This window comes from Indicator indicator, chromosome 15, assembly GCF_027791375.1.
Source record: "Indicator indicator isolate 239-I01 chromosome 15, UM_Iind_1.1, whole genome shotgun sequence".
Lineage (NCBI taxonomy): Eukaryota > Metazoa > Chordata > Aves > Piciformes > Indicatoridae > Indicator > Indicator indicator.
This window is the reverse complement of record NC_072024.1, coordinates 16,213,874-16,241,618: the sequence shown is the minus strand read 5'-3', so window position 1 is coordinate 16,241,618 and position 27,745 is coordinate 16,213,874. Positions and strand designations below refer to the sequence as shown.

At 43.1% G+C, this 27,745-nt stretch overlaps 3 protein-coding genes across 5 annotated transcripts in view; 2 read left to right on the top strand and 1 right to left on the bottom strand.

The window, feature by feature from the left end:
• Positions 1-997, top strand: part of USP4 (ubiquitin specific peptidase 4) — a 43,286-nt gene extending 42,289 nt beyond the window's left edge. For all 3 annotated transcript variants that reach the window (XM_054387422.1, XM_054387423.1, XM_054387421.1), the window contains one exon: positions 610-997. In XM_054387422.1, the coding sequence (XP_054243397.1) occupies positions 610-861 (252 nt within the window). In that variant the 3' untranslated portion in view covers positions 862-997. The remainder of the gene's footprint in view (positions 1-609) is intronic.
• A 152-nt stretch (positions 998-1,149) lies between these two features.
• EMC3 (ER membrane protein complex subunit 3) lies at positions 1,150-6,306 on the bottom strand. Its single transcript, XM_054387425.1, has 8 exons — positions 6,145-6,306; positions 5,870-5,927; positions 5,009-5,102; positions 4,631-4,735; positions 3,855-3,936; positions 3,627-3,706; positions 2,948-3,030; positions 1,150-1,372 (listed from the first exon to the last, which is right to left on the bottom strand). Exons 1-8 carry the CDS (start codon positions 6,297-6,299, stop codon positions 1,244-1,246), a joined length of 786 nt encoding a protein of 261 aa, XP_054243400.1. The 5' UTR covers positions 6,300-6,306; the 3' UTR covers positions 1,150-1,243.
• Positions 6,307-7,667: 1,361 nt separating this feature from the next.
• FANCD2 (FA complementation group D2) overlaps positions 7,668-27,745 on the top strand; it is a 41,590-nt gene continuing 21,512 nt past the window's right edge. Inside the window, exons 1-20 of the mRNA XM_054387622.1 lie at positions 7,668-7,734; positions 8,473-8,607; positions 9,209-9,276; positions 10,097-10,200; positions 10,754-10,817; positions 11,897-11,949; positions 13,586-13,664; positions 14,352-14,476; positions 14,822-14,909; positions 15,853-15,957; positions 17,131-17,231; positions 17,697-17,805; positions 18,546-18,581; positions 18,948-19,091; positions 20,581-20,715; positions 21,948-22,079; positions 23,624-23,731; positions 24,889-24,998; positions 26,411-26,471; positions 27,087-27,212. Coding sequence (XP_054243597.1) covers positions 7,668-7,734; positions 8,473-8,607; positions 9,209-9,276; positions 10,097-10,200; positions 10,754-10,817; positions 11,897-11,949; positions 13,586-13,664; positions 14,352-14,476; positions 14,822-14,909; positions 15,853-15,957; positions 17,131-17,231; positions 17,697-17,805; positions 18,546-18,581; positions 18,948-19,091; positions 20,581-20,715; positions 21,948-22,079; positions 23,624-23,731; positions 24,889-24,998; positions 26,411-26,471; positions 27,087-27,212 — 1,950 coding nt within the window. The remainder of the gene's footprint in view (positions 7,735-8,472; positions 8,608-9,208; positions 9,277-10,096; positions 10,201-10,753; positions 10,818-11,896; positions 11,950-13,585; positions 13,665-14,351; positions 14,477-14,821; positions 14,910-15,852; positions 15,958-17,130; positions 17,232-17,696; positions 17,806-18,545; positions 18,582-18,947; positions 19,092-20,580; positions 20,716-21,947; positions 22,080-23,623; positions 23,732-24,888; positions 24,999-26,410; positions 26,472-27,086; positions 27,213-27,745) is intronic.

Genomic DNA, 27,745 nt, shown 5'->3' with positions numbered 1-27,745 from the left:
AATCTCTAAGCTAAGACTCCTAAGTGTTCAGAGGGGAAAGGATTTTGGCAAGAGCAGAGAACAGGATGTGCTCTGACTCACCTCCTGCTTTGAAGGGTGTGCAATTTCACTCCCCCAAGAATGGCTGAGAATAAAGGTGGAAATAGCAGCCACAGAGTATGGAAGAAGCATTTTCCCAGGTTAGGGCTGTTTTCCCTGGAGAAGAGACCTGAGGAGCTCCTGCAGGGCCAGCCAGGAAGAGTTGTTTCCTGTTCTCTACAGTGCAAAGAAGATGATCAGGCAGGAGCCTTAAACCAAGGTATTTATTTTCCATACTTGTCACAGTAAATAACTGAGTGGGGACTACAGGGAACAGCGAGCCACAGCTTGTACATCCTGCTGAGTGTGGCAGGCAGGAGAGGCCCTGTGGGCAGTCTGAGGTGCTTATAGACATGGACTTGGGAAGTTTTAAATAAATGGGAAACAGTCTGTGTGACTACCATCTCTGCATCAACATGTCATCTCTGGCTGGCTGTTGCCCAGAGAACTCTGAGATGGCTTTGTCCAGGAAAACCAGCAGCAAAGTGAATCAGACATTGTCCCCATGACCATTGGTGTGTCCACCAGCAGGTTGACCAGAACAGAAGAAAGCACATGAGACTTTGCAGCAGTGGAGAGCCTTTGTGCAGGCTTGGATATGAGAAGAAGGTGAGTTGTCCCATGCTTTGTCATGGGCAAGTGGTGAGTATCACCCTCTTGCTTTTATGTTCTGAGAAAGTTTCCAACAGGAAAACAAATATGAAGAGGAGGGACAATCACCCCTTTCAGAACTGGAATCTCTTAGATACTTTGTCTGTCAGTTCTGAATTGCTAACATGGTGATGTTATCTTAATTGTTCAAAAGCAAAGACTTCTTTTTTTAAAGGATAAAACCAGAAACAGAGGCACTACTCGTACGTTTTTAGTCTCATGAAGTTTCAATTTCCTTAGGAAAGCTTGCTCTGTGTACATACTAGGATTAGAACTTTTAGGTCTTTTCTCCAGCACGTTTCCCAGGAAGAGAGAGAGAACAGAGACTCACACCAAGAGCCTTTTGCTCAAATACAACATTCTTGGCCCTGGGGCTCAAATAAAAAATATTAGGGAACTGCAGTTCTGAATGGTGTTTTTCATTTATTTTCAGCCTTGCCAAAATACATCATATAGTTTTAACAGATTTCTTTTCAAATTACTTTTACAAGATGAGACAAAAGCATATTCTCATTCAGAAGATGGAGGTCTGAAGTTCTTCCTTAAACATGCCTTCAAAATGGAGGTCTTTTGCCATAAGCTCCTCTTCTACATCTTCTAAGGCCCACTGATGATCAGTCAGTTCTAAAGCTTCCCATTCTGTCTGCAGTGACAATAAAGAGGCAGAGAAAGGGAAGCAACACAGTGTTAGTTGGACAGGAGCTACACAAAGCAGTGCTTACTTCGAAAACTAAACCAAAACCCAAGTTCTATTAAATACCTGGCAATCCTGCCACCTCTGATGACAGTGTTACACCCTTCACTGGGTATTAGTTGGTCAACATCATAGACATTAGAAAAATGATACTATCTACTCTATGAAAACTCTCTAACCTTGAAGAGTCCATTTATTCTGAGACAGCTGGCTCTAGAGACGCATCAGTTCTGTTATGGGGATGTCAAGTGCTTTGTCCTTAATTACTTCTTCAGTTCAGAGATGTGATAAAATTTAGTCCAAAGATTTTGTAACTAGCCAGCATCCTGATGTGCCTCATTAGACTAAAGCCATCATCTACTCCAACCTCCCTGCCGTGGGCAGGGACACCTCTCAACTAGACTCAGCTGCTCAAGGCCTCTCCTAACCTGGCCTTGAACATGCTCAGGGAGGAGATGTCCACAACCTCTGTGGGCAGCCTTATTTCAGAGTCCCACCACCCTTGTACTGAGGAACTTCTAACACCCAGTTTAAACCTACTCTCCCCTAGCTTAAAACCATTCCCTTTTGTCCCATTGCTAGACATCCTTATGAAGAGTCCCTCCTCAGCCTTCCTGTAGGATCCCTTCAGGTACTGGAAGACAGCTGTAAGGTCTCCACAGAGTCTTCTCTTCTCTAGGCTGAAACAACCCCGCTCCCTCAGCCTGTCCTCACAGCAGAGGTGTTCTAGCCCTTGGATCATCTTTGTAGTGAGTTTAGGTTCCTACAGGACTGAACAGCAAAACTGCTCAGGACAGCCAATAGGGCGAAGGAAGCAGAGAGCCAGGAGAGCACATGGCACTGCCTGGAATTGCACCTCAGCACTGGCAGTTTATGACAACAGTCACTGCTCCAGCTGAGCTGTAAACTGCAGCCACCCTCTTCCCTGGTTAAGCCTCTTTTTAAAAGCAGAAAGGTTACCTAGTCTTGACTTCCCAGGCACCAGGGTGTCTGTGGGTAATCTCTGCTATCATACTAACTGAAATGAGGACCTTCCCGGCATGCATTCCCTTCAAACAAGGGTTGAGAAAGTGCCTGTGGAGACTGCTTAGAAGAACTTCCAAGACAGTCACACCCTGAGAGATTTTTCCATTGAGCTAACTTGCTTACTTGATTTTCTTACCTAAGTTCCATTATGTGTCTGCTGGACTTCTGCTTAGCTGCATTTTTACCACAACTTTTTGGGAGCTACCTTCTGCTTGGGAACTAGATGTCAAAGAAAAAAAAGAAGTCTTCCTCTACAAATGCAGAAGACGGCTCAGGAATTCAGCTTTTGTATCAGGAATGACTAACTAACCAAGTTTACGTCAGGATATTAGGGCTCTGCCAGGCCCAGGGCATTCTGTCTCATTAGTTGTCAGCTCTAATTTTAGGAACAGGAATCCAGAGCAATTCCCAGACCTGACGCAGGGAGAGGCTGAGTTACAGACAGCCTGCAATCCTGTAGGCTTACAGCCCCCAGGAATGCAGAGAGAAATACTGTACCTTAAATGCTTTGTTAGTGTCTGCTGGCATGGCCATTGCTGCCCCTGTCATTTGTTCTTGCATCACCCTAGACTGATCTGCAGCTAGAAAAGACGAAACAGAGGTTCATTTTTTGGTGTCATTTGAACAGCATTTCTTAGAGCACAGTGCCACTATGCTGGTCCTTACCATAGCAGTTGCTGAAACACCCAGAATCCAATACTACTGTACCAGAAAGACTACCCAGAAACCATCTTGTTCCTATCCCCTCCATCTCAGCTAAATTTACATACAGTATGCAGACAAATTGAGGAAAATGCTGTTTTCTGCATTCCCCCTACCTCCTCCCCCCCCGCCCCCCATCTCTCCTGAACTCACATTTAGCATTAAGGAATCATAGCAGCTTCCTTCCTTAAAACTTGTACTTGCCAGAAATAAAAGCAACCCTGAGAGCAAAATTTCTGCATGGCATTGTGAGGGGAAGGAAAGAATAGGTTAATCATCATGCAAGTTTACAAGCAGTTAGCCAAGGTCTGGTGCAGATTTGGGTACTTGCTGCAGGTGATGTCAAACTTGGCCAGTGGGGAGTAACCTCACAGAGGTGAGGAGGCTTTAAGATTTAGAAATCCTTCCCCAGCTTCCCTCAGAAGTCAGTCCATAGAAGGAGAAGCCAGCTCTTTCACAGAGATGATAGTCTTACCATTATCTTGGCCCAGGATGAGAGTATAAATGCTTCTGAGTCCAAACACATTCAAGAAGTACCAGGAAGCAGAGCTCACCCTGATAAATCAGAACAAGCATGGTTGATTTCAGTTCACAGGTGCCTGGTGATCTCATCACAAACACCCACAGACCATTCAAGGGTTATTAACACATCAAAATTTTCCAAGTGAACACTGGACCTTGCTTGCTGAAGAGAGAGGCTTACCAGGATGCATCTAACGTGAGCAGTTCAATTCCCTGCTGCAACATTGGTTTAAAACGCAGTGTCAGAGGAAAGGGGACCTTAGCTGCAGGGTAATAAAAAACAAAAAAGCCCAGTTTCACAATGTGACAGTACATAATTGCTAAGCAAATGGCAAAGCCACTAGATAATTCTTTCAAATCTAATGTCTGCATGCAGCACATACAAGAACAAGATAACAGTCTATGGACTTAGGTAAAAGCTGTAAGGTCTGTATTTATTGGAATAGGGAAAGGCTTTTTGAAACTTAAGCAGGTGGCCAAACCATCATGGGTGTTGTTTCACTGACTGCAATGGGAATGTTGTTTGTTAAGGAAACAGTAACACATGGACTCAAAAGAAAATCCCAGCAAAACATTAAGTATTTCTGTTGTGTACACTCTGCATTACCCAGAAACATCTCTCCAGGCAAGTTCAAAGGAAAAATCCACTTGATCAACTTGAAGTCTATGCAGTTTCAATGCATTTAAATATTGGGGTTTTTTTTTCTGCTATAGCTGTTCCTGAATACATCAGCCATTTTTTCTGTAATTGGGGCTGGTACTCTGAAAACAATCTTTCCTCCTTTGCTCTGGGGCAAGCAAATCACTGCAGTTCAGAGTGTGCAGCAGCAGTGCCACAAGCCAAATTCAGGCTGCTTCTCATTGACTGCTCTCAGGCAGAGGGGCAATATGATGCAGCCCAGACCTTCAAGGTTGTCAGCAGAAACAGGGACAGACCCATGGACACTAGACACTTACTTGTTACAAACCCTGAAAATGTCATGTTGATCCAACCACCGATGAGGATCATAGGCAAAACATTGGTTACATTCCCTTTCATCATATCTGTCAACATGGTAGGATCTGCAAATCATAGATTTGGTGTAAAGTAGCAGTGTATGACAATAAAAGGAAACAAGATTATTTGAGTAGCTATTTTAAATAAGAAACTCCATGAATAGTAATAGTCCTACTCCACTATCTCACTCTTGTCTCCTCCCCAATATATACCTACAATGTGCCACCCCTTACTCATGTTCACTGAGCTGTTTTTGAAGATGATTCATTGTCCTACTTTGGCAGAAAATTACTTTTTTTTTTTTTTCCCCTGGCTCTATTTCTGGTACCTTAACATACCTGTCATTGGTGAAGGAGGCACTACCTTTCTTTTCGTTTTCTTAAAAAATCCATCCTCTGGGTTATTAAAAAAATATTTCCGGGTCAGGAAAGACTGAAACAAAAACAGCCAAAGCCAACACCATAAGAAATGAAAGGATAAAAGCATTATTTCTTGTTAAGACATGCAGACATCTTGTGAGTCCTTTCATAACACAGGCTTGCTTGGAGATACTTCAGTGCCCATATGCTCTAAAGCTCCTCACTTTTCTGTTTCCCTGGATCCAGAGCAGCAGCTTCCGGGCTTTCTAAAATTCTTAAAATAATTCTAAGAATTCTCTGAAGAAGAATCCACATTGATTAAAGAGCTTCTGGGACTTTGTGCAAAGTTTTTGCTGGTTCAGTACTGATATTAGCAAGACTCCCAGGTGACTTCTGGATATTATGATATACAGATTTGGCAGCAACTAAGCCAATCTAGGCAACTGACTTTTAGCAAACATTACAGCTGACATCGTATGACTGCCTCCTTATCCCAAGCTCTAATTCAATCCCTGTGTATTTGTTGGCAGGTATTAAACATGATGGTTTGAACTCAGATTTCATTTTAGTATGTGGGTAAAACACCAAGTCGTGGAAGATAACATTAACAGAATAGACACGTACAGTGGTCCTGTATCCAGGTTTCCTAAGCATCTGCTAACGACCTCATTTCCAGACATTGCTCTGGGCTGGGCGAGACCCAGTCAGGCTGTCTGACCCCGTGGGGCACTGATGCAGAGACTGCCCGATTGCTGAGCACGCCTCTAGCTACAGCAGTCCACAATACTACTTCTTGCTTTGCGCTTCGAAAAGCATAAAACAATTCGCGCAGCCCCCTACCTGCTTTGGAATGTATTTTCCATTTTCCCGAAGGACTCTGCTCCGAATCAGGACTTGGCTGGAAAAGAGAAATGTCGCGTTAGCAGCACGGCCTCCGGCGGGAGCGGGCCTGTTCCCTGCCCACCCCGGCCGGCGGGCGGGAGCGAGCCCAGCCAGGAGGGTGCCGAGGGAAAGGCAGAGGAGAGGCGGTGGCTCCGCGGCTGGGGTGAGCCCGAGCTGAGACAGGCCTCGGGCCGAGGGGGGCCCGAGCCGAAGGGGCCGTCGGCGGACCTGACCTGTCGGACACCTGCTCCTGCGTGAGCCTCTTGTCGCTCTGAAGAAGGATGGAGACGTAGTGCCGGATCATGCCCACGAAGAAGGTGATGAAAACGATGGGCAGCACCACCCATAGCCGGATGTTGGAGTCCAGCAGCAGCTCGGGCTCGCTCATCGTAGCGGTACCGGCCCCGGCTCCGGCCGCCACCGGGCCGCCTCAGGCCCCGGCTCCACTTCCGCTTCCGGGCCCAGCCCGTCCGCCGCCGGCGGAAGAACGTCGCTGCGCGCCAGTGGCGGGAAGCTCGAGTCGGGCCTGTGTGGCGTTCCGGTGGGGTCCACAGCGGGTCTGCTCCTGGGCCAGCGCGTCGTCTGCGCCCTTTCCCCTGTTCCGCCGGGGCGGCAGCGGCTTGAAGGCGAAGGCCGCCGGCTGAAGCTGTCGTGTCGTGTATAACCCAGGTGAGGGCATCTCGACGGACGAGCCAACCCCCCAGCGCGGGCCCGCTCGCTCTCCGGGCTCTGCGGGACCGGCGTACTGTGGGACGGCTACTCCGAGCCGCGCTTGGGTGAGTCTTTGTTATTAAGAGCATAGAACTGGTTTTAAAATTTGGCTGCCATCCCAACCGCCAGGCTGTTCTTGGGATCCAGCCGGCCGCTCCTGGCTGAGGGAACTGAAGCTGAAGGTGGCAAAACTTTTCCATACCACGTATTGCCTTGTAGACGCTTAGGTGAGGTGGGATGGCAGCCAGAGAAACTTCTGGACGTTTGGGAACAGATAGAATGAAGAGAGGACTATCTGGAAAGAAGTGGCTTCTCTGGCCTGTCAGGGTTAGAAGAGCAGCTAAAGGCTCATGACATGTTTTTTTTAATCGTTCCATTTCCACTTTGATATTTTATATAGTTCATCTTACTGGCCTTGGTCAAACAGCTGAAATTGATCTTGAGATGATTAAGCATATTTTAAAAATATTTTTGTAGGTTTTAAAGGTGAGCCAAGATTTATCCTTTTAATCACTGCTACCCACTAAAAGAGGACGAGTCAGGTGGAGGTGTGTGCTGACAGAACTCTTGCAATTTAATGGATTGGGAACATCAACAGGATTTGCTAGCGCAGCTGGGCTTGTGAATGCAGCATTGTTAATCCTTGATACCTTTCCCTCATCGTGGGGAGAGGATCACAAGTTTAGATCAAAGGATACCATCCAAGACTTCTTAGTTGACTGTTTAACTTCCCATTTAATTTGCCTGGCATCTGACAGCAAAGTTAAGTCTTGTTTTATGAGAAACTGAGTTTTAGGAAAAGTGACATAGTACACTATTTAAATATGGCAAGCTCTGCAATCTCAATTTGTACAGCAGAAAAATGTGGTGTGATACTGGGTAACTAGGCAATCTGCCTTTCTTGGAGCAGTTCCAGTTTCCGGGGTGTTTCCCTTTGCTAGTCACTAATGCATTCAAGATTTGCTTTAAAAAAATGAGGTCACATCTCCTTTGCTCACTCGTCTTTTTCCTTCACTTAATAGGCAACAACAAAGATTTTGTTACCATGATTTCAAAAAGGAAGTTGTCAAAACCTGATGCCTTTGGAGAGAAAAGCAAGACAGACCTGCCAAGTAGGTGCTCAGGTGTAATCTTTGGGGGAGTGGTAGAGGTAGAGGCAGCAGCTCCCAGGCAGGGAGAAGGCCAAAATAAGAGTTTTGCTAGTGCTTAGTGATGCTGTTGGTCTTTAAACACTTCCAATAATCATAATCAACAATGCTAACAGTGGTGCTGTATCTTTTCTCAGTACTTCTGTTCTTTGGTTAGAGTTTATCATCTTGAACTTCGCTGCCTTTAGTGTCTGCAGATTGATCATGGCTGATCAAAACTGATATCTGTCTGTGTAGCTGGAGGGAAGCTAGTTATTTTTGACTTTGGAAGATAGGTGGACACCTACAAGACAGGTCTGGTGAGGGGAAATTACATTAAACTTGTGCTTTTCAGGGCAGAGGGAAGTATGTGCTCTAGCCTTGCTCACGATCTGTTGGTGGGTGTGTTTCCCATGGGAGTAAAGCCACTGAAGGTGTATCCTAACTGTCTGGTTATGGATCACTAAAAGGGATGAGCAAGAAATGATCCTTTCTGGTGTCACCCTGCAGGGGTACCTGTTACAGGATCTGGGTGTTGGCATCGGAGTTGGCTAATGACTGCAGTCAAACAGCAGTACTGTTTGTTGGTCTGGTCCCATAAGTGTATCCTGTGTTCCTCTAATTCCTCCTTTGAAGGTTAATTTTTACTTAGTTGTTTCTATGAAGGTTCCTCACTATTCTTATTGCAGAGTATATTTGATGTAGCATGTCTCATTTTCTCAGAAACAAAGAAGTCACGAATTTCTGATATGGAAAAGGCCTCTGCCCATTGTGGAGTGGAGAATGAAGGAGTCTTTGAAGAGCTCCTTAGGACATCAGGAATTATTCTGAAAGTTGGGGAGGGACAGAATGAAATAGGTACGGATTTAACGCTTTTTCTCTGTTTGTATCTGAAAACCTGTGAAGGTGGCTGGTATGATATAAAGAGGCATTCTCCTTGTAGAGCAAAAATGCTTGAGCTGGCTTGCTCCAAAGCTCAGGCAAACCTTTATCTGGCTTCTTATTGTATACCTGTTGAGTTACACAGCTCCTGATGAATTCTGTGCATCACCTAAACTCATTATACCAGCTTTTTGGGTGGTATACATGCTAAGTCAAAAGACTTCAGAAACATTATTAGAGGTTTGGGGAATAAGATTAGACTGCATCTGTGATTACAGTGTTGAGCAACAGAGGCAGAAGCTCTGAAACAGGGAAACAAACATGTTATGCTGCCTTTCAGCTCAGCAATACCTTCATGAATTCTTATAGTAAGTGTTTTTAATGCTATTAGCTACTGCCAGCCCAGGCTGGAGAAAGCACAAGTCGTGATACCAGTTTTGCTAACTGGACTTCTCAATAGACCAAACACAGAAGTATTGGTGGATGGGCTTGAGAGCTTGTACCTAGTGTAGCTGTTTATGATGTTGTATGGATAAAATGTCTAGTTCCTTATTTTCTTTTTAAACTTTCTCCTTAGCTGTAAATCAAATAGCTTTCCAGAAGAAGCTCTGCCTGGCCCTGGAGAAACACCCTACTTACCCAGGTGTAAGTAACTGACTATGCTTTGTCAGGAGCCAGCTTTAACATTGCTTGCTGTGTAGCAAAAGGTGCAAATGTAGATGCCTGTCCCTACTAGTCCCATACAAAAGTATGGTTTGTCTTGGATTTCTGTGGTCCAGATTCTCAGCATTGCTGTCCAGTCTTTTGGTCATGTTGTCCTTCTGCTGTTCCTGTCACTTTTAAGCTGCTACAGCTGAATAGTCAGACGTTACCAGCATGTTCTGTTAAACTAGGTTTGGTGCATCTACTGCAAGTTTGATTTTGCATCATTCCAAGCAAAAGTGCTGCACTTCAACCACCTTGCCCTGTTGAAGAAATTAATTGGTAATATTATTCAATAGACAAAGAGGGAGATACAAGTCAGTTTCTTAATTTTGTTGTGGAAGCTGTGTTTGTTGTTGTGTTGGCTAGGAGCTAGCAGCATTAAAACTGCTTCAACGTGGTGCTCCTCTCCAGTCAGCAAGCCCAGTGTGAAAGTTGTGAGACCAGTGATTTGTATCCTGGAAATATTTTTTGGGTGCAGGTCTTTGTCACATTAGATGTTGCTGTCTCAGCTGAACAGAAAGCCAAGTTCTTTTAAATCAAAGTGTGACTCTGGCTTTGCAGTTATTTTGCAGAGCAATTAATGTTTCCTTTTGGAAGTGGTTTAGACTGGAGTTTATTTATTATCCAGCTTTCCTTCTGTCACAGTTTCTGTCTATCTATATTTCCCTGTCCTTATCACTTGCTCACAAAGAGCATCCTAAAACACAGCATTGGTTGGGATGTCTTTTCAGGGAGTGGATAACTTCTCTCTGCTCTGCAGGTTGTGAAGCAATTTATCAGCGGCTTGGAGTCTCATATCAAGGACAGAAACCAGTTCAAGAACTGTCTCTTGCCATGCACTCCCGTACGGACTGAGGGGTCAAGGTCAGAGAAAGCGTATTTTGTCTTATCTTTCAGTCAGAGCCAGATTCTAGTGAAAAGTCACACATTAGAGAGAGTGGAGGGAAAAGCCATAGCTCCAGCTGATGCACACCAAGACTTATTTATTATGCAAAAATGACTGGTGTAATATGTTGTTATTTAATACCAGTAAGTTTAGAGTGGTAAGTCATGGCATTTGCTAGCTGCCTGTGGCATGCATTGGGCACCAAGGCATTTTATGGCAAGAGCCAAGTACTTGGGAAAAAAGTAAAACTGACAAGGCTGGTGAAGGTCAACTGTTCCTTGACAGTTTTTTCAGGAGGTATAGTTGAACCACAGAGGCTTTGGCATTTCTAGCTCACGCTAGTTTTGTGGAGTAGCTTGTTCAGATTTGAAATGCAGCTTTCAATTTTTTTGGTCTGTGTCTATGGTTACCATGTTACCATAAGTCCTTGTAAGTGATTAATAAACCCCAACAAACAGTAATGGAAAGATTTACAGCCTGTTCTCCTGATATATTTTTATTTCAACTGTGTTGCAATCTTTTATCCTGCAGAACTCTGGTGCACTCTTATTGTGAAAGTCTCATTAAACTGCTGCTTGGAATTAAGATCTTGCAGGTATGGGTACCTCTGTTTGCCCTTTATAGTAGTGTTGATTCATTTATGAATCCTTTTGCTTTAGTAAGTAAGTGGTTGTGAGGCAGATGAGGCTGCATCTGGAATTGTATCCAATTTCTTGTTTCTTTAGGGACAGTAAGATGCTCAGGGCATGGAGCACACGGCATACAAGAGGAGACAGAGAGAATGGGGCTTGTTCATTCTTAAGATTAAGGGAGATTTTGTGATCTTCAAATATCTATTTGCATGCTGTAGAGAAAATAGGCAGGCTTTTCTCAAAGGTGAACAGGAGCAGGATAAGAGATGATGGCCCAGGTTAAACATTGGAAATTCTGATAGGATATAACCACTTTCACTGTAGAGAACGTTTTCCTTGAGTGCTTGAACTGTAGGCTAGGGAGGTGATGAAACCTCTATTATTGGAGGAATTTGAATCTCAGAGGTGGGAGTGGGCAAGGCACCGAGTAACTTGCTGGCAAGAACAAGTTCCACTAAGCTGTATACAAATTGCAGCAAAATGTGTATGGAGTTGAAGATGATAGGAACCTCACCAAGGCATGGGAAATCAGAGAAATGTGGATTTAAATCATCTTACAATGAAAATATTTTTTAAATTTCTGTCTTAAATACATTTTTGCAATTGCATTTGGGTCAGGATTAAGGGGGAAGAATTAGACCTGCAAAGGGAACAGCAAAAGTGTGTGGGTGCTGTTTTCAGATTTACCTAAAGTTGATGCTTTAGATTGCTGTGTGGTGAAAAGCAACTCAACTGGGTCTGAGAAAGAGACCTTAGTGTGGCCCAGAGCTATTGTACATCCTGCCCCTCTGCTCTGCTTCTGTTGGATTTCCTGGACAATTTATACCACACTTGGTGTTTGTGGGTTTCAGCTAGCAGGCTGCATGCATCCTTTCAACTATTAGAGAGGAGATTTCTTATACAGAAAGTTTTTTTTTCTGTCCTTTTGAGTCTTGTTCTCTTGTGCATGTTTCATTTTCTGTGAAAGGTCAGTTTTGGTGGCAATGCCACAGCACAAGCAGTAAATCATCATACCAACACTGCCTTTTTGCTTTTCTTCCAGCCTGCTGTTATAACACTGTTGCTGGAAAAGATCCCCGAATTCTTTTTTGACATGTGAGTATATGCTGTCTTCTTTCTGCCTTAAAACCAAATGCCATCTTCTGGACAATCACCAGCTGTTTTGCTTTAACTGTTAATTCAGATCCACTTGAATGCATGTTTGCACTGATGTTTTCTTCATACATGTGTAAATTTAGCTGTGAGGTACCATGACTTCAGACTTGTGGGTGCATAAAGCAAGTGTATAGAAGCTGAAATACAGACATACCTCATGATTCATTCTGCTTTTCGTAGCTATTGGCACAAGCTTTGCAAATATTTCAGCAGAGGGACTACAGCATGTCTCCTTATTCAAAAAAAAAGGATATAAGTGGCTGGCAGAGTTTTAGGAGGCTGCTAGATGCAAACAGACCTCCTTTTAAAAATGCACAGTGTGTTCAAACAAGGGAAAGAGAAAACAGATTTGTTTTTTGCATGTAGAACACCATAGCAGAGTGAGAGATCTTGAGGCACAACACAGGCAAGACTTGAATGCTTCAGCTCTTTTCGCAGTGACCTGAATGCTCATTGCAGAGTTAGTGACAGTACAGCTGCATAAACATTGTTTTCTTTAAAAGTCAGGCTAAAAATAACCTGTATTGTATAAATACAGTGACAAAATCAGTGTTTTCATTGAGGAAAGGCATCTTGTGTGGGTGCTTCTGTTTCTTATTTTTAGTATTGGTTACATGCTTAGTAGTAGTCAAAGCAGCAAACAGAATATTAGGGAAGGAATTGAAATGGAAAACATCATGTCACTGTAAATGTGTGGTACAGTCACATTTTGAATGTTGCATGCACTTCTGGTCAGACTGTCATAAAAATAGAGTAGAACATTTTTTATGTAAGTAGGGAAAAATTTTCTAAACAGAATAGAACTCTGCCTGCCTTCAAAGGAGATGAGTGGTAGACGTGATAATTGTCTGTAAAAGCAAGAGAGCTTTAGAAAAGGTAATTGAGGAAAGTTCAACCACTGTTTCTGACTATGAAAGGCAGCAAACAAAAAAGTACTTTTTCAGATTACATGTAATTACCCCGTCAAATTAAGTGCTGCAGAATGTAGAGGTCACAAATTACACAATGCTGTAGGGCTTTTTCTTTTTAAAAAGTCTTAGGGAAATTAATGTAAGATAAATGTACTGCTGGATAGCAGAGGCAGGGGACTGGTTACCAGCTTTTGCTTTAGAGATTTTCTAAACTGCTTATTTTTAGAGACTGAGTGGAAACTGTGAAAAAATTTTGTGAATGCTCTATTACTCAAAACTTAACCAAAAGCATCTAAGAGTGCAGTTAGGGATGCTGAGCTCAAAGGGCACTTACCCTAAGCTAGGGTCGCCTCCCAGCGTAGCACAGGAGATCTTAAGTAAGGTCACACATTGTGTGCTTTGATTGTGGTGCCATGATTTAGGATGATGTTGTTCTTGGTGTGTTGAAGCAGGCTGGAAGTATCTCTGCTTTGTGTATATAGCAAGTAAGAAGTAGGATTCTTCCTAGATGGTGCTAAAATCTAGGGGTGTAAATGTTATTTTCACAATGTGATTTTGATAGGTGGTTAATTTGATTTGCATCTATGGTGGGTCTTGCTGAGCAGCAGCAAAGCTTTTGAGTCTGTAGGTCTGACTAACCTGCATTTCACTTTCTGCTGTTCTAGCGTTGGCACCTTTGGAACAAATTTTCCCCGGCTCATCGTCAATCAGTTTAAATGGCTTGACAGGCTTCTTGACAGCCAGGTGGGTACTGGTGGTGCAATCACATGTATGGTTTGTTCAGCTGATTTTGGGATGCCTCTCAGATGGCATGAGATCAATTATTAGGCTAATGAGAACTGATGTTGTTTTCATACTCCTGTGCTGAAGGAGAGTTTTAATTCTTTCTGGTTTATTGTAATTGCCTTCAGTGACTTCTGGATGTCCTCTTTTACTGTTAGCTTCTTCCCTTGCTTAAGTTTCCTTTTTAATAAATTTTTATCTGTATGTATGTTTCCACATGGGTACCCCCATTTTAAACTCTTGCTGGCAGGATGTTACAATCTCCTCTTGTTTAGTTTTAACAGAGAGATTGGATGCTTGCAAGCATCTGGAGATCAATTCTCTATTCCTGCTTTGGTTGTTTTCCTTCTGTCCCTTCCCCAGTCAGTGTCTGTGGGCTACTTTGTACTGGAGGGCTGCTTCTGTTGAGTCTCATAGTTAACCAAGTCTCATAGTTAACCGTAGTTAACACTGAGAAGCTTGCGTGTTTCCCAATATCTTTGTTTCACCATTGGTGTTATATCCTACCTGTAAAATACCATTGTTCCATAAAGGTATTTGCTATCCTTCATGACTTCAGCAGGATGAGCAAGGGACAGCTGCCATGCTAATGAACTGCTTGCTCAGGGTGAGACCCTTGCACTTTACAAGAGTTCCTCTTGCCTACAGGACCTTGTCAAGAAGTTGATGCAGATGGTTAGTGTCTCTCCAGTACCAATCCAGCATGATATTATCACCAGTTTACCTGAGATCCTGGAGGATTCCCAGCAAAGTGAAGTTGCCAGAGAGCTCAGGTACAGATGATTCTGTTAGTTGTTTTGGTTTTTTTCCCCTGGTTTTCAAGCTCTTTCTTGAGGCTTGTATCAGGTCTTTGTCCATGCTCCCTGTTTTCATGAGATTTGAAAAAGGTTGATTCTTCATATCGGTTTCTAATCAGCAACCACAGAATCACAATTCTGTATGTTCAGAGAGGAGTTAATTAAAGGAATTTTTCCATAATGCCAGTGGAATATGTTGTTGCCAGTTTCAGAGATTCTTTTGCAGTGACCAAAAAAACCTTCTGGGATCATCCAATTTGCTAAAGATCCGTCCATGGCTCTGTTAAGAGGATCATTTGTTTTCCTTTCTTTGTGTGTCAGCTGCTTACTAAAGCAGGGCAGACGATTGACAGTTCCAGTCCTGGATGCCCTTTCTCGTCTGGATCTTGATGCAGGCCTTCTGGCTGAGGTAAGAGCTCTTACTGAGCAGCCAACCAGAACCCAGTCCCTGCTTAGCACCACAAAAGCTGGAGCTGTTTGGTCATTCAAAGTATTTTGATAAATCTGACTCCTTTAGGCCTTCAAAGGTTCTGAAATCAATTAAATTGGAAAGGAGTCAGAGAAACGAAGTGTTTTGGAAACTTGCAAGGGGGGTTCAATAAGGAGCAGAGAGAAGTTTTCTGTTACAGTCTGCATTCAGAAATTACAAACACAGCCCTCTTAGCAAATGCAAAAATACTTTTTCCTGCTGCAGTAAATGTTTACTGCCCATCCTAAACCTGCTTCTTGTCTTTGTTATTTTTTGAGGTCTAGTGACCAGATCTTCTAAGAAAGGGCAGATTGGTGATTAAATCATTGCATAGTCATAGCCTTTCTCTACAGAATAAGAATAAAGGAGATGAGATGATGTGCGTTGGGTCTCTGGACGTGGTGGATTGGTGCACTTCTTGCAGTTAGGCATATTATGGATAGAATAAAATTGGTTCATTTGAATGCATTCAATGTATTTTACATAGTCCCCAAGGGCCGGTGCTGCATGCTAGGCTGCACATTCCCATGCTTTTCTCTTTTGAAAGCCAAGCTTTTCTCAGCAATGCCTGCTGATGTGATAGAGGCAAATGGCCACAAATTACAGCCCAGGAGGCTCAAATTGGACATTTGGAGAAACAAGTTGGGGTCTGCAACATTGAAGTAAATTATCAGAGAGGTGGCAGGGCTTGGAGGGTTTCTTCCATCCTTGGCTATCCTCGAGGCTCAGTTAGCAAAGCCAAAGCCAGTCTGATATATTGCGGAACATATTCCCACACTGAGCAGACCAGACTGGACTGTAAGCCTCCAAAGATTCCTTCCCACTGGTGGAACTTTCTGCAAATTCCAGTGTCCCTTCTGACCCTGTGTTGCTTTCCGCCCAGGTGCGGCAGTCTGCCATGACCATTGTGCCTTCTGTCAAGCTGGAAGATTTGCCTGTAGTGGTAAAATTCATCCTCCATAACGTCAAAGCAGCGGATGCAGTAGAGGTACAGTATTTTCTCTCACCTGAAGACCAATAGATTGGCTGATCCAACACATGTTTTAACAGTGGGCAGTTGCTTCACACACAGAGGTGTTTGCTTTAATGCTTTCAAGTAAAATATTTAATATTGCCAAGGATCAAAGCACATGTAGAGACTCTCATTCCTTGGATATGGATTGGGTTCTGCTTTCAGCCATGAGGGCTGAAACCTCCTCCTTTCTGCTGGCTATTGCAGACTTCCCGTTTACTCTTAGAATGTTTGGTTTGTTGTTTTTTTTCTGTGTAAACATTTGAAGGAACTGAAATCAGTCAAATTGTCTTGATTTAAATCCTTAGACTGAAAAACTGTGGTTAGGTGCCAGCTCTAAGGCTTTGAATTTTATCTAAGAATTTTGCATTGTACAGACCTCCTAGGGTTTTAAATTCCAGAAAGATCCAACAGACCTGAGTCTGCAACTTGGTAATTCTCTTCTTGTTCTCCCCATTGAGTTCTGTTCTAAGTCATGTTTTGGAAACATCCCTGCAAGGGTGGTTCTCCTTTTGGAGGGACATTTTTGTTCTGAGTTGTAAAATTCCTCATTTTTTTTTAAAGTTGCTTTATCTAGGGAAACATACTCAGAATATTTTAAAATGATCTAGCTGTTTTGTTGAGCCAACCTTGCTGAACTATTGAGCATACTTTCTTTTTTTACTTGGAGAAAGCCTCAGTTTAAGCCAGATGTGGATTGTGATGTGTCCAGATCTTTCACAGAGACCACTGTGAGAACAGCATGTGTGTAATGTGCTGATCCACTACAATTTTACAACAGTTACATTGGTAAATTCACATGCCCTGGAGTTCCTGTGACTGTCATTTATTTCGCTCTGCTGATAAACAGGGTAAAACCAGTTCACAGCAACATACAGCAGATGCAGGTTGGAGTTTCATGGAGTAACTCTTAAGAAATTCTCTGCTGCTTTCTGCATCATGTGCATAACAGTGAAGAGCAAAGTGTGGCTGGTTCATTTTCTAAGTATATAAAAGAACCCCAACCAAATGTTTGAGCATGGTCTTTACAAATGCAAAGTCTTACAAATGTTTTATATTTGTAATTCCAAGGTTATTTTGTGAAATTGTATCTTCTTTTCCTTAGCCTTTGTTTTCCCCTCAAAGTTCTTAATGATTTGTGTTTTACAGGTGATTTCTGACCTTCGCAAGAACTTGGATCTGTCATCATGTGTTCTGCCCCTGCAGATCCTGAGTTCCCAGAAGAAGCTTAAGAGCCAAGTCCAGGCCAGGTACTTGAACTGATTTATGTGATTCTCCAAAGGCAGGACAGAACTTCAGCACTACTTAATCTTGTCTCTTTACATATATGAGCCTAAGTTACCCCAAGTAAAAGTGCCAACACTTTTTTATTCCTTCCCACTTGGTGCTAATATAACACATTTGTCAGTCCTTGTGGAGCTGGCTTCTCCTGTCATGCAGGTAGTTCATTTTGAGCCATCTGCATCCATGTCTGCATGGGGTATGCTACTCCATTTCTAATAGCGTTGCTGCTAGGTCATCTGTTTCATTTTCCCTCCAGTATGTCTGATTCTGCAACCTCTGCTTCCGCCCTCTTCTGAAATTCCCTATCCTTGCCAGATCATTCCCTCTAGAGAATGGCTGCTTTAAGTAAGCACTGTGACTGCTAGCCTGCATTGTTCCTTTTACTACACTACTTGCAATAACTGAATCTCCTCCTTTCTGATCATTTACAGTTCTTCCATGAGCCAAGTAACCACCAGCCAAAATTGTGTGAAGCTAATTTTTGATGTCATCAAGTTAGCTGTGAGATTTCAGAAAGATATCTCAGAAGCTTGGATTAAGGTAAGGTGCTTCAGCCCTTGTTTCTTTATTTAATTGAACTCCTTGGTTGAGCCTATGCATTTCTTGCAATCAAATATGATATCAAAAGACAAATGTTAGCTCTTAATTTTGCTGATGCAGATTTCATTCTGTGTTCCAAATTGGCAGTTCTCTTTCAGGAGTCTCTTTTCTTCCTCAGTTAGTGATTTCACAGTGCTTGCAAGACGGCCTCTGGGCTCTTCTGTACAGGTCTTGAAATGCCAGATAAATCTGGTTCTGAATGTTGACAAGAGAGTTTTAGGGAAAATAATCTTAGCTTCTTCCTTCCTTCAAGAGAGCAAAAATATATATACCCGTATGCTGAGACTAAGCCCTGTGAAAGCTTAAGGCTCTTGAAAATGTCCAGCAAGAAATCAATGTTTACTTTTATTGGGCTAAATTCAATTTAAAACTGCATTTCAGTGTAAATAAGGAGGTTATTTTTCTCATCCTTTCATTGCTTGGTACCTTAGCTCCTTTTTCAAGCCTGATCTTATTTGAGAATCTTCTTAGTCAAACGGGGGGGGGGGGGGTTTGTGCTGTTTTTTGAGTGTCCTCTGGATTCTCTGCTATTGGCAAGATCCAGTTTGCTGGCTTTGATATCTCTCCTGTTGTAGAGGAGAGAAATCTGATCAGTTTATCTGTGTTTTTTGATTTGGTTTTGGTCTAGAGGATCGTACTCCGGCATAACCTTTTTTTTTTTTTTGGCCTTTTTCTCTTAGGCTATTGAAAACAGCACGTCTGTATCTGACCACAAGGTAATACTTCTGACTCTGCACTTGTCTCTGGGAGTGTCCTCTTCTGCCAGTGTTCTCAAGGGCTTTTTTCATGCCTGTAGATTAAGAGATTTTCTTTTCTAGTTGGAGCAGAATCTGCTGGTGATGTTGCTTGGGAAGTTCTCTTGGTATATTTAACTTGTTCCTAGTATGACACTAGTGTAGCAGTGCATCCCTTCTAAACACCATGGGACAGTTACCCTGCTTTAGTTCTCTTCTGGACTGATGAGGTTTTTCTACAGTTTTGGCCATCAGGACTTTCTTCTTGGTTTTGATTTCAAAGTGTGCAGTTGTCTGGAATATTTAGTACCTTTTCAGCATAATGATGGTGGTTATTTCTTCAAAAAGGTTCTGGATCTAATAGTTTTGCTGCTAATCCATTCTACAAACACCAAGAACAGGAAGCACACTGAGCGACTATTGAGGAACAAAATTCGACTGGGCTGCATGCCAGAACAGCTGATGCAGAATGCCTTCCAAAATCATTCAATGGTCAGTGCTCATTCTGCTTTGGGACTTCCTCTTTTCCTTGATCTCTCAAAGATCATAGAATGGTTTGGATTGGAAGGGACCATAGAGATCATCTAGTTTCAAGCCCCCTGCCATGGGCAGGGACACCTTCCGCCAGACCAGGTTGCTCAAGGACTTGTCCAACTTGGCCTTGAACACCACCAGGGAGGAGGTATCCATGACCTCCCTGGGCAACCTGCTCCTGTGTCTCATCACCCTCGCTGTAAAGAATTTCTTTCTAATATCCAGTCTAAATCTGCCATCCTCAAGGTTCAATCTATTCCCTCTCATCCTATCACTACAAGCCCATGTAAAAAGTCCTTCCCCAGCTTTCCTGCAAGCTCCCTTCAGGGGCTGGATGGCTGCTGTGAGGTCTCCCCAGAGCCCTCTTTCCTCCAGGCTGAACAGCCCCAACTGTGTTCCCACAGGGGAGGTGCTTCAGCCCTCTGATCATCTCTGTGGCCCTCTCAGGTGATGACTGAACCTTGTGCTGCATTATTTCTACTATTCCTGTTCGTACACTTCTGTTTTTTAGTTTTTTTAGTCCCAGATCAATCTCACAAGGAACATGTCCTCCATTGTAACTGTCACATGGGCTTTTAGAGATGAGCTTTCCTCAGAATTAGAAGGGATTTTTTTATTTTGGTGCAAAGCCTCTTGGCCTAAGAGCTGTGGTTGTGCTGTGTGTCATCTTCCATGGTATTTCTAGAAGTTCATGTGTTCACAGGTGCTGTTGTTCAGTGTAATGGTTTCTAAGCCTAAATATGTGTGTGTATGTTGGGCATGTGTTTGTCATGAAACATAAAGTAGCATCTACTGTGGAAAAAAAACCCTCGAAAAAGGACACAGTGCTACTTGTTGGAGGTAGAGGGCAGATGAGAAACACTGAGTTACAAATGTAAAATTAAGTAATTGAACTATAATAATGCCCTACATAGGCACGTTTTATGTTGAATATGAAGGGCTTAATTCAGTTTGACTTCCTTCCAGAATAAGTTAAGATAAATTAGGCCATTTTACATCTTAAGAGCTTGTTCTTCAAAGGACCTCAGTGTGTTTAAGCTAACTTTGAAAGAAAATTTAGATTTTTCTGAGTATCTTGATGTAGTGGAATTCTTATGTTAAAGTAAAGCCAAGAGTGTGTCTGTCCTGGGGCTTATATTTAGTGGTACATTCTGTAATGTGACTTCCCTGTTGTCGCCCATAATGGGTATACTGCTGTGAGCTCTGCAGCTTTGCAAATTGGCTTCCTAACCAGTGTAAATCCTTTGTCTGAGGAGGGTTGTAGAACCCCATTCTTGTGTGCCTTGGCTGCTTTTACCCATTTGTGCAAGAGAGGACAGTCAGAGAAGGCAGGAAAGCACCTATTAAACTAGACCAAGTTTTCAGGATGAGCTGTAGTGCACTCTAGAGAGCTGAGTGTTTAAAACAAGCAGCAATAATCTCTTCTTCCATGCTTTCTGCCTTTCAGGTTATCAAAGACTTCTTCCCTTCAATCCTAGCCCTTGCTCAGACGTTTCTGCGCTCTGCACACCCGGCCATAGTCTCCTTTGGTAGCTGCATGTACAAACAAGCTTTTGCAGCCTTTGACTCTTACTGCCAGCAGGTATAGTGTGATAGATGGCATCTGTTAAATTTGTGTTAGCACTTTGTTCTAGATTTTATGTCATGATCTTTTAGGGGGAGAGGATTTGAGGCAGTTGGAAGCCTTTTGAGAGAGGTCTATGCTGTAGAGTAGGCTAGGCAGAAGATAGGGAACAGTCACAACAAGACTGGTAGTGGGTGACTGAAACACAGACTACTGGGAGGAGCAGGGAGCAAACAATCAGGTTTTGGAAGGGATAGAGTGTGAAAAATACTTAGGGAGCAGAGGAGACTGTGCTGGGTTCACTGCAATTTGGAAAGCAAGCAAGTTGACTGAGATCTAGCCTGGAAAGCAGGACTGGCCCCCAGGATCACAGAGCAGATTTGTTCATAAATCCTGTTGTGTCTTATCTAGTCACTTGGAGCATCTTCTGCTTTAAAAGGCCATTGTAGTTTGTATTGAAAGTTTTTTCCCCTTTCCTTGGTTAACTTAATGTGATGAAAGTTTACACAGATTTCCCTCAGAGCTCTGACCAGCTTGGGCTCCTGCTGCATGCTCTCAAATAGTCACAGACTAGACTTTCAACTCTGAGTTCCTGCAGACACGTTGACATCAAAAATGTGGGCATTGAAGACAGCTCTGCAAAAGCTTTTGATTGTATTTGCAGGTTTGGGGGCACAGTATGTTTATAATTAAGACTGTCTCCAGCACTGCATCTGTGTGATTTATTACAGCAAATTTAACATTCAGACAAACAAAAAAGCAACCGGGAAAACCCTGAGATGTGAAGACATATGGCCATAAAAAGATTTTTGAAACAAGAATGTAAATTTTGAACTGCTGGTGAGAAAGATCGTTGAGACACTGGAACTGCTGAAGTTAGAGGTGATGTCCTGCTGGGCATGGTGCAGTGTTCTGTGCACCTAAGAAAACAGGGTAGATTTTTGTCAGTCTGTGTGTTGGTAGCAAAGAGCTGAAGCTGCAGTAGCTTTAGCAAGCAAGCAAGCAGGAACAGATTGGTAAAGAGCTGCTTTATGGAATTGTGGGAGCTTTTAGAAATGAATAAAATTCAGGCTCAAGGAGAAAGTCATTGTGGATATCAGGAACTCGAGAATTGGGAAGGGACTCAGAATACTGTGGTTGAGTTTCAGGATGATTTTCTGTTCTTGAGCAACGTGTTCTATATCAGCAGAACAGGGCAGATGTTTCTCCGTTGATATCTCACTCTGGCTTCTCTGGGTCTTTTTCCTCAGGAGGTGGTGACTGCTTTGGTCACTCATGTGTGCAGTGGGAGTGAGACAGAAGTGGACATTTCTCTGGATGTGCTCACAGATTTGGTGACACTGCACACATCCCTGCTGATGCGCTATGCCACCTTTGTGAAGGTATGTGTGGGGCTATACTGTATTTCAGGACCTTACACCAGAACAGATCAGTACTTTTCAGATACAGAGTACTGGAACAGGTGGTACTTGTAAAGCTATCTGTTGAGAAATGCAGTGGTCAGAAGAGAAAAGTACCTGCTGTGAAAGCATGAGCTGTATGATAACATAAATGATATTTTGACAGGGGAAACTGAGATGGACAAAGTTACCCTTCCCTGTAGCTGGAGAATGCTTAATTTTCAGGCATGGAATGGCACCTGTGATGGAAGGAAAATGCTGTCTTTGTTAACATTAGCTATTTCAAATACTTTGATGAAACCTGATCCTTTTGCGGACTGCCTATTCTACCACATGGAAAGACTGACAGTACTTCAGCCAGTATTTGAATCCTATAGCCAAACTCCTGGCAGGGATGGGAGAAGACCTGTGTCCTAAAATGTATTAAAAACCAACAGTCCTCAATGGGGATTAAAAAATGGGTCCTTAACTCCTGGGAATGACAAGCAGGGGTCAGTCAGTTGCCTGTTCCTAAAAGTAGTAAAAATGGAGATGAAGGGAAGAGCAAACCAACAAGGCAAGCACATAGCAATGCTTTCCTTGAACAGGCCCCCATCTGTGGTGATTTGTAGCTTAAGGACACCCTGTATTTCAGAGCCCTTGAAGAGTATAGGCATCCACCACCCCTCTAACTTCTGATTTTCACTTGGTGTTGATGATTCTGTAGTTTTCTGTTCAGTGTAAGTTGCTTGCTTAGAATACGGCATTAAGATCTGCCATAAGAGGTTACAATGTGATCTGTCAGACATTTGATGGGTGTAGCAGGAATAAATGGGTCTTGTTCGCCTCCTGGCAGTGGGAGGGTGTGATAAGGACTCTGCCTTGAAAAAGCAGTCCTTGAAAGAGGTGACCTGAAACTCTTGCTCATAATGGAATGTGTTGTCAGAGGTGCAATGGGGAGTATTTGCACACAGCAATCTGCTGAAACCTAATGACCTTCCTCCTGACCTTGTCTGCATGTTCTCGTGCTGGCAGATCACTCGCAGCTTATGGTTGCATGTGAAACTCATTAATCAATGCTCTGGCCACACCTCGAGGTCTGGCAGTGCAGTGTGTTTGGCAGGCCTCTCAGAGGTGGTTGAGACACTAGCCAGAGAGCTGTGAAAAGATCTGCAGAGCTGCAGATGCCCGGCGTGTTTGTCACTGAGCTGGAGCCTCTCCAGCACAGAGAGAACATGCAGATCGTAGCACACATCATCTCCCCAGACAGCTATTTTTAATCTTCAAACTGGGTGAACTTTCTGGAGGGTTGCAAAAGTGGTTATCTAATCCTGTCAAACTCAGCACCTCATTCCAAAGGAGAATAATTAAGGCCAAAGTAATAGTTCCACATTTAGGTTTATTTAATTTGAATGTAGCTTTTTCCTGCATGTACAAAAAAGCTGAAGTGAATTGTCCTTCCCTGCAGTTGACACTTAGTGTATTATTTCCAACATGGGAAGGGATTCTTGATACATCTGAGCTGGTTTGTGGCTTCTCTCTTGCAGACCATTTTAGACTCTACACGGAAACTGAATCCATGCCAGATCCGGAAGCTCTTCTATATTCTCAGCACACTGGCATTCAGCCAGAGGCAAGAAGGCAGTTATATCCAGGTGACTGGGGACACCACAGAAAGCAGGTGGCCCTTTTTTGCTAGATTAACATCCAGAGTTTGTGTTGTGCCAGTAGTGGCCTCATCTATTGATGTCAGGATGTCCTTCAGCTTAAAATTCTCTTCTTCCCAAGTGGCTGCAACTGAGCGTGCAGCTCCAGATTTTCCGCCATCTACAGCAAAGGTTCATCACAGTGACTGTACGCCTCACATCTTTCTCAGAAAGGTCTTCTTCTCTTGCACGTGTAATCATAGAATCATAGAATTGTCCAGGCTGGAAGGGACCTCCAAAGGTCCTCTAGTCCAACCTCCCTGCAGTCATCAGGGACATCCCCAACTAGACCAGGCTGCCCAGGGCCTTGTCGAGTCTTACCTTGAGTATCTCCAGGGAAGGGGCCTCAACCACCTTCCTGGACAGCCTGGTAGAGTTGATAGAAATGTTTGTGGAAGGGGACCAATGGCAGTCTCTAACTTCTCATTTGACATGGGTTCATCACCAATGTGTTATCAGGTTGGCTGTGGCTTTGTTTAGCTGAGCCTTGAAGACTTGCAGAAGTGTACATTCAGCAACCTCCTTGTGAAACTTTTGTTTTTCCTTCACTTGGAAGCATTCAGAAAGTATAGTTTGGCTTCTTCCCCACAATGTTCATCTTGATTCATCTGCTTAAGGTTATACACCACAGACATCAAAGACACTCATGTTAGAAAACCTGAGCTGCCCAGGATAGAGGACTCTGCTGTGAAGTGGTGGACTTCATACCTTTTGTGCCTCTAGTTTAAACACAGGAACCTGTCAAACCTGGTCTAAATGCATATTCATTTTATACAGGAGTCTCATATGACTCCTTTTGCTTTTAATATATTCTTCTATTAATTATAGATGAAACCTGGACCAGCTACATGTTCTGTGTAGTAATTACAACAAAGTCAAAGCGAGGTACTTTTGTTTTTATGCTGTTTGCAGCTTCACCCAGTGCTGTGATTGGTATTTTTGTAGTAAAGGAAACTGCAGGATGTGCATTCCTTTGGGAAAGCTGCGATCCCAATAAACCATCCCCCAGTGGCCTTTGGTGACAACATTAAGTTAGGATGCCATTAGAATTGTGTGTGGTGCACATAAGTACCTCTGTGGTGACATTGTCTGAATCTTTCCTTTAGGATGACATGCACATGGTGATCAGGAAATGGCTCTCCAGCACAGTTCCCAACCACAAACAAATGGCGATTATTGGTGCTGTTACCATGATAGGCAGCATGGCATTAAAAAGGTGAGAGTGATTTTTTTTTTTTTTTAACATATTCTCAGGTCAGACCAGACGTGGAATGGAACAAAGGAAGAGGGGCATTGCCTTTCAGCTCATGCATGTCTTCGTCAAATCCAGGAACTTCAAACTTTTTTCTGCAGACCACAGTGTTAGGGGTCACAGCTGACTCAGTGTTAGGGATCACAGCTGGCTCACCTGCTGTTAATCTCAAAGGCATCCTATTTCTTGTTCTCCCTGAATGCCTTGACTAGCACCAGCAGGATCTGTTGTTTGGAAAAAAAAACGTGAACGCTGTGGTGTATTGGCTGCTGCTCAGGTTCTGTCAGCTGGCTGAATAACTTGATGTGCCTTGCCTTTGGATACAGGGAAATCTCAAAGAGAAGTAAGGAGGGAGGTTGCTACTGCTGTGCTGGGCATTGACATGGCAATTTCCAGTGTACTGCATAAATAATGTATAAACAGCATTTGTAAACCAGGCAGACTCCTGATAAGAGCTGTAACAAAGATTAAAGCGCTTGGAAAATAAGTATTTAACTTCTGTTGGGAAGCATTATTTAGCTCACCAATTTTGCACTGCTTAATGAATACTTTGGCTGGTTTATTACAAGAAGAGAAAAACCCATTTTAGCTCTGGGCCCTGAGTCACAGGACTTCTTCCTGGTTGCTCCCGTAGCACTGACATCAGACTCACTAATTTAAAGGCACAGGTTCAAGTGTAAGCAGAGTATGCTAATAGAGTTACTTCAAAAAGATTTAGAAAATTATAAAATAAGAATTATAGGGAAAAATACTCCAAATGACAAAACGAAATTACCTATGGGGTCATCAGTGCATCAATTTTGATGGCAGGATCTTTACCTAGTAAAGTGCACACAGAGGATCCCAGCAAATGGAGCATGTTCCATGCCTTTGAAAGCAGATTCCCAGGAAAAGTTTGACCTGTGGAGAAATTCCTTCCCACTCAAGTCTGACCCAAATGCATGGGGAAAATCTGTCTGTGCTTGAGAAAGATCTTTGCATCACAATAAATGGTTGTGTACTTTAATCTTTTAGTGAGAAAAATCAGACAGGATGCCAGTAAAGGAGACAGACTTGAAAGCCAAAGTATCAGAGGAAAAGGTTCTTTTCTGAACCCTGCAAGTAAGCAGCAGGAATTTTGAGTAGTTCTTCTAGAGTACAACTACAGATATTAACCTCATGGTAAAGTCAGATTCCATAGTTTTCAGAAGAGAGGACAACTAGAGGGCTGTCCTGAAGTTCCCAAACAGCAGCAGGTCTTTCCCTAATAGTGTTGCAAAGGACATCTTTTTCATGCATAATCCTCCAATTCCTGGGGAGAGAACTTCATGTGTGTGATGGGTTTTGCTGTGTCTGAAGTTTTGGGCACCACCAGCAGGATTATCCGTTGCTTTCAGAAATGAAGGAGATGGCAGTTCATTGGAGAGACCACAGCTGAACAGTGAGCATGATGGGCAGGTGAGTACCAAGACTGGGGCAGTGTGGGAAAGAAGGAGGATGTGGTCAGCAAGGAGGTGTCACTAGAAACAGAGTCTTAACTGAAGTGGTACTTATATGTGGGAGTTAGCTTTACTGTGGTTTTGGGGAAACCAAGGTGTCTCCTAAGACAGTACCTGCTGGTCTTGCCTGCACCTAGTCCAGGACAAGCAGTACTGCAGCCACCTAGTGAAAGTCTTCTATTCAGATGTTATTTCAAACACAATGGAAAGAAACAGGACAGTCTGGTTCAGTGAGCCAAAAGCAACCTTTGCCTTCCTCTCAGCTTGGCAGTAGCGTTTTCCAGGCCATCCAGAGAAAGTACTTCTGCTGTAGCCTTGGCTTTTTTCCTCAATTCCCACTGAAGAACCTTCTTCTAGGCTGACACTGTTTAAGGGTGGTTCTGGGTGGGGGGTTTTGTTCTAAGTTTTGGTGGAGCTGGGCCAAGACCTTGGAACATCCATGTTCCTTCTTCAAATTTGGCCTTTGCAAGACCAGTCACCATAGGCTGTTACCCTATAGAGACAAAGCTTTGGATATGCCTCAGAGTGAATTAGGGTAAAATCCATTTCTGAAGACTACTCTTTCTCCTTTCAGCTTTCAACCTTGCTGGACCTTGTGGGCTTCTGCTGTGAACAAGCACCAGAGGTCTTGGCTCTGTACTATGATGAGCTTGCCAGTTTGATTGAGAAGCAGAAGGGGAATTTGGACTTGCAGCTCCTGGTGTGTTGCACAGAAGTTTGAACTTAATAATTTAAATGAATTTTTCAGACATGTGATGTTTGTCAGGTATTGGCAGGACAGAGTTGATTTGGGGATTTCAGTCCAATCTGAGAACTCTTGTCCCAGGCATGCTTAAGGTCCCCTAAGAGATTGATCACACACAAAAATCCTCTTGCAGCACTCTCTGATTTTTTTTTTTTGGTTGTGGCATATTCCTCACTGTGCTTTAGCAGTTTCCTTTATGTGAACTTTTCCAAGGCAAGATTTCAGAGCATGCTTTCAAGATTCATAAATAAAAGAAGAATCTGAAAGAACTTTAAACTTAGTATTGAAATTGGCTTCTGGTCAGACTATTAAGGCTGCCTGATGTCTAGGGACTTGGAAGAGCCACAGTCATTTATGGTAATACATAAACAGTATTTATGATAATAAATAAACAGTATTTATGGTAATAAAGGCCTGTGAAGGGCACTGGACAGTTCTTCAGTCTTGCTGGGGACTTCTTTTGCATGTGTGCTGTAGCTGCCAGGAGG

What these genes read in the sequence shown, in the direction of transcription:
- EMC3 (XM_054387425.1), bottom strand. Translation starts at nt 6,299, where the DNA reads ATGAGCGAGCCCGAGCTGCTGCTGGACTCCAACATCCGGCTATGGGTG. An exon ending in GAAAATACATTCCAAAGCAG is followed by an intron (nt 5,103 to 5,869) that starts GTAGGGGGCTGC and finishes TTTTTGTTTCAG; the next exon opens with TCTTTCCTGACCCGGAAATA. An exon ending in CTCACGTTAGATGCATCCTG is followed by an intron (nt 3,707 to 3,854) that starts GTAAGCCTCTCT and finishes CTGATTTATCAG; the next exon opens with GGTGAGCTCTGCTTCCTGGT.